Source organism: Manis javanica, chromosome 15 (assembly GCF_040802235.1).
Source record: "Manis javanica isolate MJ-LG chromosome 15, MJ_LKY, whole genome shotgun sequence".
In the NCBI taxonomy this organism is placed as follows: domain Eukaryota; kingdom Metazoa; phylum Chordata; class Mammalia; order Pholidota; family Manidae; genus Manis; species Manis javanica.
This window is the reverse complement of record NC_133170.1, coordinates 67,450,952-67,470,833: the sequence shown is the minus strand read 5'-3', so window position 1 is coordinate 67,470,833 and position 19,882 is coordinate 67,450,952. Positions and strand designations below refer to the sequence as shown.

The 19,882-nt window shown below is 38.7% G+C and overlaps 1 protein-coding gene across 15 annotated transcripts in view; it reads right to left on the bottom strand.

Moving 5' to 3' along the window:
- The window catches only part of CLIP1 (CAP-Gly domain containing linker protein 1), a 109,742-nt gene that overhangs the window by 51,938 nt on the left and 37,922 nt on the right, over nt 1-19,882 (bottom strand). For all 15 annotated transcript variants that reach the window (XM_073223810.1, XM_073223804.1, XM_037014415.2 and 12 more), the window contains exons 2-3: nt 15,179-15,373; nt 11,600-12,165 (exon numbers count right to left, since the gene is read on the bottom strand). In XM_073223810.1, coding sequence (XP_073079911.1) covers nt 11,600-12,165; nt 15,179-15,263 — 651 coding nt within the window. In that variant the 5' untranslated portion in view covers nt 15,264-15,373. The remainder of the gene's footprint in view (nt 1-11,599; nt 12,166-15,178; nt 15,374-19,882) is intronic.

Below are 19,882 nucleotides of genomic sequence, written 5' to 3'. Positions count from 1 at the left end.
TTAAGGACTAATATTCACATGTCCACACATGTTTGCTGTTGGCTTCTCTATAATATGAAAATGTAAATTCTTTAAAATATTTGGCTCTGTTGATATTTTCCACTGTGGGGCTCTCCATTTGTTCACAACTGTTCAAATTACTATTCATCACATTTTATTTTACATGAACTGCTCAAAGCTATCATTTTTTGTTGTTTAACTTTGTCCCAGCTGCCATTGTTTGATATAATATGTGGACATTAACTACTTGTAAAATTATCCCACCAGCATCTACTAATTATTCCTTCCTTTGCCATTACTTGTCTACTTCAAATACTCATTCTATCATAGTCTTTCATGGGCACATGAGAACACAAAGCTGTGTCTGAGTCTTTCTACAGCTTCAAGAGTTCCATATTTGTGTTCCTGTCATAGCATTCCAGCTGCTGCCACTATCCAATCTCTCAAGTTGCTGGTGCTGGCTTCCCTTATGACTCTTCAGACTATTTTCTTATTTTTCTTACTTTTTTTCTAAGCTTCTTTTTTTAAATTTCTTTTCTAAAAATGTCTCCAACCATAAAAAGGTGAGTCACTGCAGGAAATTAAGAACATTAAAACCAAAAAATAAATGTTATACCTGTGTGTGCAACACCTAGACAGGCCCTGCTGACATGTGGGCTCATTTTCACTGAGCAGCTGCTAAGTATCTAAGAACAGATGCTTCACACGGGGTACCCACCTTACTCATTTTTCACTGGGGATGTTCACCTTTTTCTTGTTGATTAAAAAAAATAACTCTTTATACATAATGAATTTAAACTAATTCTTAAAGAGCAAATACATCCTCATGGTTCCAAAGTTTTAAATATAAATATGTATCGAGGGGAGAGTCTTCCTTACTAAAGTCCTGTCTACCTCACTCCTACTATCACAGGTAAGCACTATTGTTTATAATGTCTCCTTCCTCCCAGCATTTATGCATATAAATGCAAATGTTAATTTATATTTTTATTCTTTTTTACTTTTACACAAAAGCCAGTGCACTATGTGCACTGTTCTGTACCTTGTTTTGTTCCATATCCAAATATAAAGAAATACCTTCTTTGTGTCTACAATTACATGGCATTCTAGTTTATTATATCAGTTCCTACGTATAGATAATTTAAGTTTATGCAATCAATTTAAAAACCATTTTCGCTAATTCTAAAAAGTCCAGTGGGACTGTGTGAAATGCAGATTACCTTGGGAAGGTAATTAATTTTACTTATCTTTACAAGGAACCAGCATTTGGGTTTTTCCCTTTTGTTTTTGATATTTTCTATTTTATTTAACTTATTTTTTATCTTTACTATTTCCTTTTCCTTCCTCATTTTGGATTACTGTTCTTTCCTTCCTAATTTCTTAAGAACAATACTTAATTTTTTTTCTTGCTTGTTAATGCTAAAGGCATTTGTTTCTAACTTTTCTCTGAAAATAGCTTTCTATGAGTTTGGGATGGCATTTTTTTCCAGCTTTGTTTAACTCTTTGTTGAAGATGGAAAATGTTAAAGCCTCAAGCTATACACTTTTTCTCTGAAAGGGAAACTTTATGAGACTACTTAAGGACCCACAGGAGTTATGTTATGGTTTAAGGAGCTCTAGACAGGAAGGGCTTGTGAAAGGTGGCAGTGCAGGTGCTCCTTAACAACGTTCTGATGTCACAATGGGTACCAATGAGAAGACACAGGGCTAGAGATTGGAGAAAACCACCCAGCAGGCACTCTGGGTGTCTGGCACTGTAACCTGTGATGCCATGCAGAACAAAAGAGGCACTTGACAGACTGCTGAAAAATGAAAGGTGACCTTCTCTGTTGGGACCTACATAGCAAAAGCCACTTTCCCATATAATCCAACTAAGGGAAAGAGATTTCCCACAGCTGAGGCTGAATCTGATGTCTCAGAAATAAGCAAAGGAAGAAATGTATTAACATAGAGCATTGGCTCTAACTTGGACAAATTCAAATGCCAGCTCTATTAACTAGTCAAGTTGCTCAATTTCTAAGTCTCAGTTTCCTCATAAGTAAAATGGGGATAATTTTAGGATTGTTGGGAAGATTAAGTAAAACAATCCACATAAATTGCTTGGCACAGTGCCTGAAAATTTAAGTGGGCAGCTAGTTTGCCCACACTAATGAGATGAGTTCTAGATTTGGCACACTTGGCTTTTCAATACTGTCATTGGTATTAACGGAATCTACAGTCACCTATTTAGAATTTGCCTCAGTTCTCCTTGTCAGCTTACACCACACCTTTCAGAGGGCAGTCCAACCCACATCATGTGGGCAGAAAAGAGCTCTTTAAAGATGAGGCACAGATCATCTGTTGAATTCTTTCAAGGTGAGTCTACGTTACTCTCCTGACAATTGTTTTTCCAAGAGGTGTCTAATACTGTGATCAAAAATTCTCCCAGCAGAGGAACAACCTAAGACAGGCACAGTCGCAGGGGGGGCCATCATGTGAGAAATTGGGGATCAACAGAGGTGAGGCTTAGAACCTCACCCCCCTGTTTTGAGAGAAATCTTCTGCATCCATGGATGTTTTATTGCACTTGTCTAGCTTGGATTAACACATAGTCTGCAGGCACATACCTGATCATCTACATTTGCTCTCTTACAACACTAAACTATGTTTTCTACCTTTATCTTGCATCTACCTACCACTTCAGCATTTTATTAAAAAAAAATAATAATAATGATAAAGGGAGAAATGTGGGATTCACATATAAATCAAGTATAAAAATCAAACGAATATTCATATTTGACCTGATTGTTTATAGTTCATTATGAGTGATCAAAACCGAAAGTTTTTGTGGTGACTGCCCTTGTACTGTTCACCATGTAAGAACTTATTCACTATGTAAGAATTTGTTCACCATGTAAGAACTTGTTTGTTATGCTTCAGAAGATTGGAGACTGACGAGAATTAGGCTGGGGGTGGATTAATGATTGTGCATTGAGCATTGACTCCCCTATACAGAATTTTATTTCAATAAATATGAGAGATGCCCTCTCAAAAAAAAAATGAAACTCTAAGATATCACTTAAAAAAGGAATATTATTTGAAGGCACAAAAGTAAAAGATTAAAAAAGCTAAACTAACTATGAAAATTAGAAGCATAAGTGAAGATTTTAGCAATGAACCAAATCCTCATTCTGTCTGGGTACTCAGTAGATAATGTCTTAAATTGGTAAGTCAGCAGTTTGTTCTGGAGGCCTATTATTTAGGGAGGTAATTATGAGAAAAACCAAAACCAGAAATGGTTAAAAATGGTTGCTTCTGAGAAAGTAGACAGGGGAGGTAGGATGAGAGATAACTGCTTTCATTATAAGTTGTTCTAAAGTGTTATGTATGTTGTCATGTGCATTAGATTACTTTGAAAAATAATAGGAAAATATTTGTAAAGGATCAAATGAGAATTTTTTAAAAAGGCAAAACCATAGCTTGTTTGAATTAGATATTATAATGCACATGAAGAGCCTGAAACATAATAGGTGCTGTATAAATGTCCTGAATCAGTTGTTTCCTGTTTGAATTACATTTAAAATTTTTCTTATTTAGTTAGCCTTTCTATTTCAGTTTGCAAATATAATTTTATCCATTATTAGAGAAATTAAATGTTCATAAAGTATTTTGAAAAAAAAAATTCTCCCAGCAAACCACAGCAATTAGATCAGAAGCTTTATAAAAAAGTTACCACAAGTAACAGATGAGCAACTATTTTTCTAAATGGAAGTAATATAATACACATTTGCTCTGAAAAGAAAAAAAAAACATGCCACAAAGTTTGAAATGGATGATTATTAGTTCCTAGGATGGGCATTTTCCTTATACTTCTTCTCCCATTAAACTTGGAACTCTTGGCTCATATAACAGACAATATGCCTTTCCTTTCCCTGTAAAAGATCATCAGCAACTGTTCAAAATATCTTCAACAGAGATGGAAAGTCACATGAAATCCTAAAATCACTGTAACACTTGTCTGCTTAGTTGTTCTACAAGTTTTTTTCTAAGCATTTTAACATGATTTTAATACAGTTAGTGTTACTTTGCATGTCTTCCAGAGAACTCAGAGTATTCTCGTATGCGCTGTTATATTCAGCGTAAGCCACAGTTTTTAAATCCATGTTTTAGGAGCAGATATCAAGATTATTAAAGAAAAAAAATTGAAACATTGAAACAAAAAACTAGGTTTCTATGGCAATGCAAACAACTACCATTCATTCTCTTTACTCTCAGAATATGAGCATGTGACTCTTACCATCATGGTCAATCTAAGTCAAAATTTAAAGCTACTACTGGACACAAAATTAATTTAAACTAGAAATTTTACTAAGGGAAAACCTAGCCACTATTTTCACTACTTAGCAAATCTTGGATTTTTCAGTTCTCATTCACTCATTCAGTATGTATTTCTTGAGTTCTTGGGCCCTTGGGATACAAATATAAACAAAATACAGTGTTGGCCACTGATGGAGAAATTCAGACAAGCAATTCCAGTACTTCAAGTGGTTTCTACAAAACGCTATGGAAACAAATAGCCTTCTTGTAAACTCTTGTGAAAAATAAGAACCCTGATAAATTCTACTGGGCTAACAAATGGGTCCACAAACAGGAAATAGGAACCATTCAGTCCTCTCTGAATTCTCCCATTTATTCATTACCAAGTCACAAGCAAGCCACTTAATCTCACTGTGCCTCGGTTTATAGTTATAAAATGTCCGATAAGTGGTAATGAGGGATTGTTTCACAGAAATTTTGTGAGCATCAAAATTTTGTGAGGTAGCTCATCTGCCATATTTTAAATTAAACAGCTTACTTATAAAAATGTAAATATGGCTAATTGGTATTTACCAAAAATTTAGCCCTGATTTACAATGTACTCACCAGCATAGGTCTGAAGGTACCAGCGTAGGTATTTTACATTATCTCACCTAAAGAGTCAACCCAGCCCTGGCAGCTCTCCTGGGCAGCTCTCCTACAGAGAAAGGGAAAGTCCTCAAGCCCATTTTCACCCACCATTCCTAACAGCACCCCTGTTGTCATACTTCACAAGTTTACTCCTCCTCTTCAAGAGTATGCGACAACTGTGTTAAACCCTCTGCTTCTTTAGACAATATTTTATGAGCACCTGCTGTGTGTCAGCACTGTCCAAAGTACTGGGGATAGGACAGTGAATGAGACAGAAAGGTGCAAAACTGCTATAGTTCCTAAATTCTGGTCGAGGGAAATGGACAAGGAGCAAGTAAATAAATGAAAAGATAATTTTAAGTAGATGGCTGTGAAATGAAACAGGGCAGGGGGATGTGATAGTGTGTGGAGGGTCTCTAGCTGGGGTAGCAGGGCAAGAATCCCTGAGGAGGTGAAGAATCCAAGCCAAGACTCCATCTGAGCCAAGACTGAATGACTACACCAGCTGTGCGAAGACCGAAGAGCAGATCATTCCAAGCAGAGGCAACAGCAAATCCTCAGTGAGAATGAGTCTGAGGTGCTGAGGGAACAGCAGGGAGGCAGGGATAGCTGGAGTGGAGCCGGAAAAGGGCAAGTGGAGGGAGACAAGGTCAGAAGGGCAGGCAGTGTCCAGTCACCTGGGTCCTGCAGGTCCTAAGGAGGAACTTCAGAGTTTTATTTTACTGCACGGGGAGCCCCATGAGGTAACACTGTGTGGGTTTTTATCACTGCTAAACCTACAGCACCTACAACAATGCCTGGCACACAGAAGACTGTGTATTTACTGATTGAAATGGAGAGTGTTAAATACAGCTGTCACAGCAGTCATATTTTCTCTCGGCTATATAAACAGCCCAGCCCCTTCATTCCCTTATGATATCAGCCAGAGTCTCCCAATCTCTAACACATTATGGTAAGTAAACTCCCTAAAAAATTAATATGACAAGAGCAGGTGAAGCCAACAGATATTATCTTATAAGCCCTAACTCTCCCTGAATAAATGGGTAAGGAAAAGATTACATAATAATGAAGACACCGGTTAGAAGGGAGAAAAGTTATGCCTGACTTGCGCTTCAATGCTTGAGACTAATCTTCCCTCCTGAAAGCATGTTAACTCTTTCAGGAGCCAGGTACTCAAGAATGCCAAAAAACGGGAAAATACCAAGAATACCAGGACCCCAGAACACCAAGAAACAGGGAGATAGCTAACTTTTTATCTCAGAGAGTGCGTGTAAAACTGATAACTCTTCCACATAAGCTCATAAGTACCAAAACTGTGACATTTTAAACCATGAACACTATTCTTTTAACAAAAGTTTAAATTAAAACTAAATAAGTAGGTGAGTGGATAAACAAAATGGTATATCCGTGAAGTGGAATATACTCAGCCATAAAAAGAACAGCTTCCCCAAGGTATGACCCCTACCCAAAAAGCACCCCCCCAACCCAGATAGATGATGAACAAATCCCAGTATAAATGCAATGTCACCACCAGACTCAGAGATTCAGAGGTTTTAAGTCACTGGCAAGAGGATTGGGGAAAAAAGAAGATATCAAATTATTAGAATTAATATTGTACATTGTGGGAACATAAAATGTTCAGGGCTTTTTGGATTTAACCTGACAATACCTACTACAATTTTAAATGTTTACATATTCCTTGACTCAGAAATTTCAATTCTAGGGAAAAAATGGGAACAATCTAACTGTCTACGATTAAATTAGGTACAGTACTTCCAAACAGTGTGATACCAAACAGCAACTTACTATTTTAAATGACAAGTTGTATTTTCTAGCATAGAAATGCTCCAAATCTACCAAGTATTATGAAATGTATGTATAGGATGACCTCACTATGTGTGTCATATTTTAAATTTACATGTTATAGATAAATCTCACATAATGTTGAACATATCAAGAAAGACATAAAAAAAGTACATACTAGATGAACTGTAGTTATTTAAAACTAAAATATGAACAAAATAAATCTTGTGAATAAAAGTATCTTTTAATTCTCAGGAAGATTTTTTCCCTTTCATAGGCTCCAAAGACCTATAAATTGCCACATAACATGTTTAGTGTTAAGAGCTTTGGGAGCAGCTCCTAAGAAGATAAAACTTGGTACTTTAAAAATACAAGGCTGAAAAGTCTCCTTCTCATATATGGTCATAAGCTAAGAATTCAGTATGAAACATACAGTCCCAGAAACAGAGACAACCATACTGAAACAGAAGAGCTGGAAGTCGATTGAGTTTCTCAAGAACCTGACATCACATCCTTGAAATATCAAATACACCTGAAAATGCAGCAAGACCATCTCAAAAGCATTAGGGGTAATTAGTTACCCCAGGGACTCCCAGTTTGGAAAGAGGTATGCCTTTGGGAGTCCAGCAAACTGCAGCATCAACGCAAGGAAGCTCATCACATGGGAAAGATAAGCATTATTCACTAAGATCCACAAAATATCCAATGAGAACACATGGGAACACACAGAGGCCTGGGAGCAGTGAGGACACAGATGGGTTTGTTATAAGCAACTCTGACAGAGCCTCCTCCAGGTTCCAGGCATCACCAAAATCAGCACAACTCACTGTACAGCTAGTTCATCCCATAGTGACTATGAGCATCAGGTGACAAGGGCGAGCTTCTCTCCATACCCTGCCTTCCTCAACATGAGCGCCTAATACAATCACATCTCAGGAGCTCCTCTTTGGATCTTAGAGAGATAATTTAGCTAAACACCCTATCTAATGCAGGAATCCACTTTCCTGGCCTTCCTGCAATGGGAGGAAGATGTGAAGTTAATAGAGCAAGGTATATAGGTGAGTACAGGTACATAGGTGAGGCGTGTGGAGAAGGCAAGCTGCACTCTGGCCCTCTCTGCACTAGTTAAAAACATGGCAGGAACCATGAGAGCAGTACTGGAAAGTTCTAGACTGATCCTCACATAACAATGATTAATCATCTTAGTTTCATTAGGATTGTGGTATTAACACCATTTTTCTTTAATTAGGAAAATTCAATATAAAACATTCTGTATTTTTTTTTCTTCCCCTCCCTCCACCCCAATATTCTGTATTTTTAAATCTGATTTCCTTAATATATTCCTTTTAAAATAAAAATGTTTCATATTTCAAAATAAAAGATTCCTGTTAAACAGAGCAGCATGTTAAAGTAGAAAAATGATAGGATCTGTGAACAAGTAGACACAGTGACTCATGTACATACATACCTCATAGCTACATGACTTAAGGTGAATCACAGTTCTTCTCTGGGCTTCTAGATAATAAGCAAAAGGAGGCATTTGGTGATCTCAAAAGACCCTCTAAAATATGCTGTGATTCTAAGGTACTCCTGTAATTTCTCCTAGAAATACTAACCAAAGGGAGTAACTAATTTTATCACCTCCAGTAACACACTTAGAAGACTTAAGACTCTCACAGACTCAAGTTAAATTGTTTCAAGTATGCTACTTTTGAACATGTAATTAGGATTTTCCTAGAAATATGTCATTCAAGCCTCTGCAAACCAACCTGCATCTGCAGATTCTCCATCCATATTCCGTTGAAGATGTAGTCTCCCTCCCTCTTCAATCAAAGGCCAGTCAACCTCCTGTGCACTCGTGGTGCCAACAACTCCCAGGAACCTCATTCCATCGCTGCTCCCCTCTCTCTACTGTATCTTCCCCTGTTCCTCTAGTCCAGGTCATTTGAGTCAGGATATAAATACTCTGGACTCTGCCATCTTTAAAAAAATAAAATCTTCCTTAGATCCAACTCTTCCAGTGTTGGCCTGACTGCTGTGCTTTCCTTCAACAACCAACTTCTTCAAAGAACAGTCTCCCCAGAGCCACTCTCATCCTCCTCTGACCCATTCTTTACAAAGCAGCCAGAGTGTTATTTCCAAGCTACCAATTCAATCACATCACTCCCAGCGCTCTCAAGGTAAAAAATTAAAATCCTTAACACAATTGGTCCTTACAGGCCCCAGGTCAGGAGTGCCTGCAGACCCTGCCTCACAAACATGTCATATCTTCCACAGCCTCACGCACCTTCCTCAGAGGTGCCAACTCCTTTCCATCTCAGGGAGCTTGCTTCCTTCAGCTAGAACATTCCCTCTCTCCACCACCACTGGCTTCCACCTGGCCAATTCCTAGTCAAGGTCCACTTTAATCATGACGTCCTCATGGAAGACTTTCATTAAGAGCTGAACATGCCAACTTTAGCCATTTTGTCTGTTTAGCAATCAAGCAGCACACTACTTAACTGTTTCTCACTTTGGTTGGTGGGAATGGATTGCTTTCTGTTTAGAAAGTATGCCATGTGCTTTCTCGAATGGGAAAGAAAGTTGTTTACAGCTAAGCACTTACAATGGCATTGCATGCAGTCTACTCCACAAAGCATTCCTGAATGAAGGTAACAAGTTTCTCATCTAACCAAAGCTTACGAGGTAAGTATATACCAAGCCTTATTAAGTGTCTATACCCTTTGCCCAAGTAACTCCACCTCTATGAATTTTTTCTATGAAGGTTAAGATATACATACACATACAAAAAAATGTTAAGGGCGTTCATGGCAGCAATATACCACAAAAATGAGAAAAATAAGGTAAGCATCAGAAAACCCTTATTGGAACAAAAGAGCAGTTGTGCCACATTCAAAACTGGTATAGCAAGTAAATATGAGCAGAACAAACAAGATACGGGCTGAACTGCATAGCAGTGAAATGCTCTTTAGAACACTCCAGCTTTCAAAGCCGTGGCCTTTGAAATTCATGATTATTGGAAGAGGGAACCTACTAACCTTGAAACTAAGGGATCCAGAAGGAACCCCTTGAAGGTAACAGGTATTAAAGGGCACCCACAGGTATATTGGGCCTCCTGGATTCATGATGCTACAGGATTGGGAGACAGAAGTCCTGGCTTCTAACTCTAAAGTCTGCCATGAAGTCACTTCATTTCTCTGGGCTTAAGTTTCCTTATCTGCAAGACAACCAAATCACAAAGAATACTTCCAATTTTATAATCAAACTATCAATCATAAGATCTACACAACAGGTTCTGGAGTAAAAACACCTAAACTTAAATTGCAGGTACACCACTCATCAGGTTGGAAGCCCTTCGCTTCTCACCAGTTCCATAGGGTATATACCCCAGGACATTGTTGGAGCACGGCATGAGACACATGGCACACTCTAAGGGCTGAGAGCTACTTGTGTTTTCCTATTATAGCTGACCCTCGAACAACATGGGTTTGAACTGCATGGGCCCACTTATACACATTTTTTTCAATAAATACATTGGAAAATTTTTTGGTGATTTACAAAAATGTGAAAAAAACATTTTTTGCCCTCTAGCTTACTTCATTTTAAGAATACAGCATGTAATACCTAGAACATACAAAATATGTGTCAATCAACTGTTTCTGTTATTGGTAAGGCTTCTAGTCAACAGTAGGCTATTAGGAGTCTAGTTATAGCCTATTAGGAGTCTAGATTTTCAGCTGCAAGAGAAGGGTAAGGGGCGTCAGTGCCCCAACCCCCATGTTGTTCATGGCAGACTTTATAGAGTTAGAAGCCAGGACTTCTGTCTCCTAGTCCTGTAGCATCATGAATCCAGAAGGCCCTGTATATTGTTGTAAGCCATCAAGCCTGATGGAATTTTACAGCTGAATAGATATAAGGAAACCAAAAGAAGAGGGTTAAAGGTTCCCGACAAATTTCATGCCTTAAACTACACTGACTGATGTGTTGAAAGGGTGAAATAATAAAGCTTTAAATTGTCACCAGCGAGAACAGTAGCTACTATTTCTTGAGTGTTTGCTGTGTACCAGGCACTGCTCAAAATTTAACATGCATTATCTAATTTAATCCTCACAACAATGCTATGAGGTTAGTTCTCTTATCACCTCATTTTTACAGATGAGGAACCTAAGAAGTTAAATAACTTGCTGAGGTCACAAAGGCAAAGCTGGACTCAGCTTGTGTTTTTAGTACTGCTATGGTGTCCCTTGTTTAAAACAAAGAAGAAATCAATCATTGTGTCACAAAATCAGGGGTTCTAGAATATAGAGCATGTGGGCCTTCCAAGTAGTGTTTCTTGCTTATTAGTAAAACAGAAACTTGTACATTTCCTTCCTCTTCCTACATCTAAACCTCATCATTTAAAAATCACAGAAATTCTGAAATAACATCCCATGATGTCTGAGTTTTCCAAGACATTTAAGGAAGCAGGATCTTATAAAACCTACACACTATCCTTAAAGCAAAAATTAATTAAAAACCATGGGAAAAAATTTATAAACATGTCTAAGTCCAATTCAGAGATTGTTTTGTCAAGTAAAGTTACCTTAATATTTACAAGTTGTAAACTCAACATTCTTTTGGTTAAACTGGTAGATAAAACTGGAAGCTATCATTGCAAACCTATGCTCATACTGTGCTCAAACTCCACAGCCAGTTTCTAATTGCATGTTTACACATAAACTGACCAACTAGAAAAGCTGGTTAAGTTCTCTATAAATGACTGATCCATCACTCCAGAATTGACTCTGAGCCTGTTTATGTGCCCTTCAACCATTCATCAGTGATTATATCTCAGTTCAACACCATGACCTTAGGAGATCTCTGGACTCACCAATACTCTGTCTCCAATTTTGAGCTCTCTTTCCCCTTTCTTGATTGAGCCAGCCTCGGAGAGGTTGGAGATAGATTCACTGGCAGTTTTTGTAAGGTTGCTGATCTGTGATGTAGCTGAAGGTTCCTTTGCTGTTGGCTGGGATGATTTATGGGGGACATTTGAGGAGGTGGCTGGGGAGGATGACACCATGCTGGCCACAGAAGTGGACAGAGGTGAAGTGGCTCTGGAAGCATGAGTCGTCTGCAGGCCGTTAGCTTCATCTGCTGCTTGAACCTTCCTTGTCAACTTTGAAGGTCGGGTGAATATGCCTTTTAAAGGCTCACACTGGAAATACCGGACTCCTGCCACTGAACCATCATTCTTGCCTATGGGTTCATCTAAAACAATCCCAGCCCACTGGCCTGGTGCAAACTGGGTTTCTCCCAGAAATTGGATAAATCCAGGCTTATTCCCGTTTACCCAAACTCTCTCCCCAACATGAAAGTCATCCACAAATTCTTCTTGTGTCTCAGAGGTTGGAGTGCTTGATGCTTTCTCACTGGATATTGTTTTTTCTACTGGAGCTGCAAGAAAAAACAGAAAAAAGGATGAGATAAAATTCAGTGTCATATTCAAGCAGACAACTCCTAACTTGAAGGAAAATAAACTAGAGAAAGCCAAAAGCAACAGGAATAGCCACAACTATTCTAAAGGTGTTCTGTTTATCTTTTGTTCTTTCTTTTTTCTTCTTTTTTTAACAAGGAGGCAAAAATACTTGATCCATCACCACCATTTTCAATGCTGTTGAAACTCAGTGAGCTGGTGAGATTCAATCTTTATTTGCAATTAAGATTGGAAGAAGTCAAAACAAGAAAAAAGTATTAGTCCTTTTTCCAGAATTCATTATATAGGTCAGATTTCATCCTTCATGCCACCTGCCACCCTGCACATCATGAGTAAATACCCATTCAGATCTCCTGAGGTGGACTCTCTTCCCACATTTGAGTTGTTAGTGAAAACTGAGAAGATCAAGACTGTTTAACCACAGAGATTCACAATTAGGCTTGATGAAGGAGGGGATCCAAAGCTGCATTCCCTACCATCATTACTCCAAAACTACCAATGAACCCTATGCCTTTGCTAGCAGAGACGGAAATAAAGCAAGGAAAAAAAGAGCATCTGGCCAAACTCCCTGTTAAGGCAAGGCAACTTTGTGCGATCTCTACCCTATGCGAAAGACAGAAGTTAAATTTTGCCAGAAATGTGAGCTTAACACTGGAAATGCATTCATGCATTTATCAAGCAAGGATTTATTAAATATTTGGAATGAGTTCTCAAAGCAAATCCACATTTTTAATCATACTACCATTTACTAGGCATATCATGACCTTAAGACGTTAACTCAATCTCTCTGAGTTCAATTTCTTCATCTCTAAAGGAAAAGTAATGTCCCTTGTTTTTTTAAAATGAGGATTACATGAAATAATGTATTTACTCATGCTCCCCCCTTTTTTAGTTCCTACCACCCAGGACTAGTTTCAGGCATTATTTTCCACCAGTGGACAAAGCAAGAGAGCACAGTCCACACCCTCATAGAGCTGAGTCTAGAAGTGAGGAGGTGGGCAGTCAAGAGACATACCAAGTAACTTCAGGTGGTCTAAATGCTGTGGAGAAGGCAGTGCCTTTGGACAGAGCAATGAGGGAACGACTCCTGAAGGTAACATCTGGCCTGAAGCCCGATCAACAAAAAGTGTGAACCATGCAAAGACTGGGGTGCAGAGTAGTCTTTTTTTTTTTATTAAGGTATTATTAATATACATTCTTTAGAAGGTTTCACATGAAAAAACAATATGGTTAATACATTCACCCATATTATTGTGTCTCCCCCATGCCCCACTGCAGTCACTGCCCATCAGTGTAATAAGATGCCACAGTGTCACTATTTGCCTTCTCTGTGCTACACTGTCTTCCCCATGATCCCCCACACACACCATGTGTGCCAATCATAATACCCCTCAATCCCCTTCTCCCTCCCTCCCCACCTGCCCTCCACCCCCCCTCCCCTTTGGTAACCGCTAGTCCCTTCTTGGAGTCTGTGAGTCTGTTGCTGTTTTGTTCCTTCAGTTTTGGGAGCAGAGTAGTCTTGAAAGCCTCGAACGGGTGCTGAACATTTTTACCCTACATAGAAAGGGAGACTGTGGAGTTCAATTTGTAGAGGGTTTTTTTTTTCTTTTAGAAGAGAGTAGATGCTCTCAGAACAGGTAATAAGATGGCCCAGCCTAGTCAGTTTTTTAGAGTTTGTTCTAGCTTTGCACATCAACAACTCTTCACAGGGTGCTACAAGCATGAATTTCCGAAAAAATGCTTGAATTGGCAATTATTTCTTTGCCAAGTACTATTGGGGAAACTAAGTTGAGTCACTCATGATCCCTGGAGCATGCATGAAAAATGTTAGAAGTGAACAAGTCAATTCTAAAATAGGGGTGCACATAACAGTGGAAGCCTTCATGGAAGGGCTGGCATTTGAAGGGATCATAAAAAGAGGAAGGACTTTGAGTGGAAGAATAGGGGATGCCAATTTTGACTGATTACCCCAAAACTAACCAGCCCTGAAATAAATCAATTTCATCACAATCCTTGGCTTTACCAATAATGCTCTCCTTTCATCTAAGATCTACTATGGCTCTCTGATAAAAACATAAAATGTCTTGATACATGAAATGTAAATAACTTGGGCTCTTCACTCAGTCAACAAATATTTACTGAGCTCCTGTTATGTGTCATGCAACGTTCTAGGTAGTGGGTGGGATCCAACAGAGAAAAAAAGCACAAAGATCTCTGCTCTCCTGGAAGATCAATGAATGTGTTTATGAAAGAACTTGAAAAAATAACATTGGACTTAATATTTTATGGTGGATGCCTGACATCAGATATCTAATACCGTATAGGTCACATTAAAAGACCATAAAAGCAAGTACCAGATGCCCTCTTTCCTGTCTCTCTTGAAGACTTTAGTATCATTATGGTATGTAAATTGGAAGTGGATGAGGAGATGGAGAACAGATAAGAACAGGTTGCTGAAGATAATCAAGGACATGGATTCATCTATAAAATGGGGGGAAAGGTTTCCCTCATGAGCCAGACTCAGGCCACTGTACTGCCTGCTCCACTGACGCCATGGCCAACTTCAGACCAGTTAGCATCATCAAATCTTTGAAGCCAGACTAGTCTCTGTTTTTCTCTGCACATTCCTAAACCCCAAGAAGAAAGGTCCAGATGGGCTCAGGAAGACACATGGGGAGAAAAACAACAGAAAAACCTTAACATTGTAAGGATCAAATAGTGAATTACTTGACAACTATTTTAGCACCTTACACAATATCAATGAGGTAAAGAAGATAGCCTATAAAAAAAAGTAAACTCTCATTTGAGTAAGACTTTAAGATACAGAATTCTACCTCTTAATTAAAACTTTTCCAAATATTTTTCAGAATGTGAACTTTTTTAAGATTGTCTGTTTGAAAATTTCAAGTTGAATCCTTCATTTAGGATTTGTGATTGAAGTATCTGCTATTAAGGAAAAACATAAAGCATTACCAGCAGCGGGGGTCTTCAAGGCTGTGCTTCCAGGCTTCAGGATCCTGGTGGGGGCCTTCAGCCCACTTGGCTTTAACAGGCTCATTGTCCCTAGGATGTCAGAGCTGTGTTTCCTTCGCCTGTTGCCACTACCTTTCCCCAAACATTGATATAACTGTGGGTATTTCTATAATGAAGTCAGTTTCTGGGTTAAATCTGCAAACAGAAAAATACAAACAGACTTTAGAATCTATAGGAGAAAGAAAGTAGACACAACAGTTGTTATTCAAGTAGCTTTCACAACATTAACTTTTCCTTATATGTGGTAATAAACCACCTCCATACTGAACCAGGAACCTAGAAAGCTCTAGACATTAAAAACATAAAGCTGGAGGGAGGATTCAAGATGGCAGCATGAGAGGTGAGACAGAGAACTCCAACCAAAACCACATATAATATGAAAATATAGTTAATATAACTAATCCTAAAAGAGCAACAGGAAAGAAGGCTGTGCCAGACTGCATACACCTGGAGAACAGAGCAGACTTCACAAAACAGGGTAATGTACTAAAACCTTGATCTGGCAGAACCCAGGCCCTTTCTCCCCCCTCCAGCTCACCACAGGAGAAAAAGAAATGGAGCTGGCAGGGGGTGGAAGCCTAGGATGGCTGAACACCCAGACCTGGAGATCTGCTTTGGTAACAAACCTACATTGCATGGTGCTCTGGAGATCAATGAGGTTGGAAAGCTAAAAGAGGTGGAAACTTGGACAGACTGAGATTCCAGTCATGTGTGGAGGACACGGATCCACATCTGGCTGCTCTGAGACAAAGGAAAGGAGGGCAGTTTGAGAGGCTTCCTAGCAGCGAAAGGTCTGCTGAAGGGGCGATGTTTGTACAGAGCTTGTTGCGCAGGAGAAGGGATAGGTAGACAAGGTTGTCTGGGTGTGCTCTACCCAGCAGGTTGGGAACTTTCAAGAGCTTCAGGCACTCCATCCCCCTGGCTAGCTACTTAGCTCCGAGGCCCCCCCACTGTGATATAAACTCTGCTGTACTTTCCTCCTGGCCTGCTGGCACTGGCTTCCAAAATGGCAGTCCCTGCCGTGGCATCAGGCCAGCCAGAGGGAGGCCCCACCTATGGCAGCTACAGACGCAAAGCAGAGAAGCCTACACCTGTGTGCTCTGCCACCAGTTCTGAAAGTGGAGACAGGTACTGCAGCCAGGAAGCATGAAAAAGCTCTCTCCTCCTCCCAGGCACCAGTGCTGCTCCCCTGCAACCCCCGACATCACTCCAGGGGCTGAGAAGCTCCAGAGACCAGACTTTCTGGACACCAGAGGGGGCCACATACAAATATGAAACATCAAAGGAACCTGGTTGAAACAAAAATCTCACAAACACCAGAAAAAGGGGAAAATGAAACTGAACTCACCAATCTTCTTGAAAGAGAATTCAAAAAACAAATCATAAACATGCTCATGGAGGTACAGAAAAATATTCAAGAAGTCAAGGACAAATTTAGGACAGAGATTCAATCATTAAGAAATTCCATATCTGAAATGAAACATACAATGGAGGGTTAAAAGCAGGTTAGGTGTAGTAGAAGAGATGGTAAATGGAATAGAAATTAGAGAAGAGGAATACAAAGAAGCTGAGGCACAGAGAGAAAAAATCTCTAAGAATGAAAGAATATTGAGAGAACTGTGTGACCAATCCAAATGGAACAATATTCACATTATAGGGGTACCAGAAAAAGAAGAGAGAGAAAAAGTGTCTCTGAGGAGGTAATTGCTGAAAACTTCCCCAATCTGGGGAAGGAGATAGTTTCTCAGGCCATGGAGATGCACAGATCTCCCAACACAAGGGACCCAAGGAAGACAACACCAAGACATATAATAATTAAAATGGCAAAGATCAAGGATAAGGGCAGACTATTAAAAGCAGCTAGAGAGAGAAAAAAGATTACATACAAAGGAAAACCCATGAGGCTATCATTAGACTTCTCAATAGAAAACTTACAGGCCAGAAGGGAGTGGCATGATATATTTATTTCAATGAATAGAAGGGCCTTGAACCAAGAATACTCTACCCAGCAAGATTATCATTTAAATTTGAAGGAGGGATTAAACAATTTTCAGATAAGCAAAAGCTGGGGGAGTTTACCTTCCACAAGTCACCTCCACAGTGCATTTTGGAGCAACTGCTAGAGACAGAAGTGTTCCTAAGGCTAAATAGCTGTCACCAGAGGAAATAAAACCACAATAAAGAAAGTAAACAATTAATTACTAAGCAGATGCAAAATCAAATCAAATACCCCCAAAGTCAATCAAGGAATAGACAAAGAGTACAGAATATGATAACTAACATATAAAGAATGGAGGAGGAAGAAAAAGGAGGAAAAAGAAGAACCTTTAGGTTGTGTTTGTAATAGCATACAAAGTGAGTTAAATTAGACTGTTAGATAGTAAGGGAATTATCCTTGAACCTTTGGTAACCAAAAATCTAAAGCCTAAAATCGCAATAAATACACACCTATCGATAATCACCCTAAATGTAAATGATCTGAGTGCACCAATCAAAAGACACAGAGTCCATGAATGGATAAAAAAAAAAAGACCTCTCTATAAGCTGCCTACAAGAGACTCACTTCAAACCCAAAGACATACACAGACTGAAAGCAAAGGGATGGAAAAAATTTTCATGCAACCAATATGGAGGAAAAAGCAGAAGTTGCAGTACTTGTATCAGACAAAATAGATTTCAAAACAAAGAAAGTAACAAGAGACATAATGATAAAGGGGTCAGTCCAACAAGAGGATATACCTATTATAAACAGCTATGCAACCAACACAGGATCACCTACATATGTGAAACAAATACTAACAGAATTACAGGGGGAAATAGTACGCAATGTATTCATTTTAGGAGACTTCAACACACCACTCACTCCAAAGGACAAATCAACCAGACAGAAAATAAGTAAGGAGACAGAGGCACCAAACAATGCATTAGAACAGATGGACCTAACAGACATCTACAGAACACTCCAACTAAAAGCAAGAGGATACACATTCTTCTCAAGTGCACATGAAACATTTTCAAGAATAGATCATATACTAGGCCACAAGAAGAGCCTCAGTAAATTTAAAAAGACTGAAATTGTACCAACTAGCTTCTCAGACCACAAAGGTATGAAACTAGAAATAAATTACACAAAGAAAATGAAAATCCCAGAAACACATGGAAGCTTAATAACGTGCTCCTAAATAATCAATGGATCAATGACCAAGTAAAAGCAGAGATCAAGCATTATATGGAGACAAATCACAACAATAATTCAACACTGCAAAATCTGTGGGATGCAGCAAAGGCCATGCTAAGAGAGAAGTATATTGCAATACAGGCCTACCTCAGGAAAGAAGAATAATCTCATATGAACAGTCTAAACTCACAATTAATGAAACTAGAAAAAGAAGAACAGATGAGGCCCAATGTCAGAAGAAGGAGGGACATAAAAAATATTAGAGCAGAAATAAAAATATCAAGAAAATAAAACAATAGAAAGAATCGATGAAAGCAGAAGCTGGTTCTTCGAGAAAATAAACTAAACAGATAAACCCCTCACGAGACTTGTCAAGAAAAAAAGAGTCTACACACATAAATAGAATCAGAAATGAGAAAGGAAAAATCACTATGGACACCATAGAAATACAAATAATTATGAGAGAAAACTATGAAAAATGATGTGCTAACAAACTGGATAACATAGGAGAAATGGACAACTTTCTAGAAAAATACAACTTCCCAAGTTTGACCCAGGAAGAAACAGAAAATCTGAATAGACCAATTACCAGCAAGGAAATTGATCTGGTAATCGAAAAACTACCTAAAAACAAAATTCCTGGACTAGATGGTTTCACTGCTGAATTTTATCAAACATTTAGTGAAGATCTAATATCCATTCTCCTTAAAGTTTTTCAAAAAGTAGAAGAGGAGGGAATACTCACAAACTCATTCTATGAGGCCAGCATCACTCTACTACCAAAACCAAGCAATGACACCACAAAAAAAGAAAATTAAAGACCAATATCGCTGATGAACATAGATGCAAAAATACTCAACAAAATATTAGCAAACCAAATTCAAAAATACATCAAAAAGATCATCCATCATGATCAAGGAGGATTTATTCCAGGGATGCAAAGATGGTGCAACATTCAAAATTCCATCAACATCATCCACCACATCAACAAAAAGAAAGACAAAAACCACATGATCATCTCCATAGATGTTGAAAAAGCTTTTGACTAAATTCAACATCCATTCATGATAAAAACTCTCAACAAAATGGTATAGAGGGCAAGTACCTCAACATAAGAAAGCCCGTATATGACAAACAAAAAGCCAACATTATACTTAACAGCGAGAAGCTGAAAGCTTTTCCTTTAAGATTGGGAATAAGACAAGGGTGCCCACTTTCCCCACTTTTATTCAACATAGTTATGGAGGTCCTAGTCACAGCAATCAGACAACACAAAGAAATAAAAGGCATTCAGATTGTCAAGGAAGAAGTTAAACTGTCCCTGATGCGGATGACATGATATTGTACATAAAAAAAACCCAAAGAGATGGGATTAAAGATGGGGGCATGAGAGGAGAGAGAGGCTTCCTCCTAAAACTGGATACAATTAGAAAATTTAATTGGCACAACTAATACGGAGAGAGCAA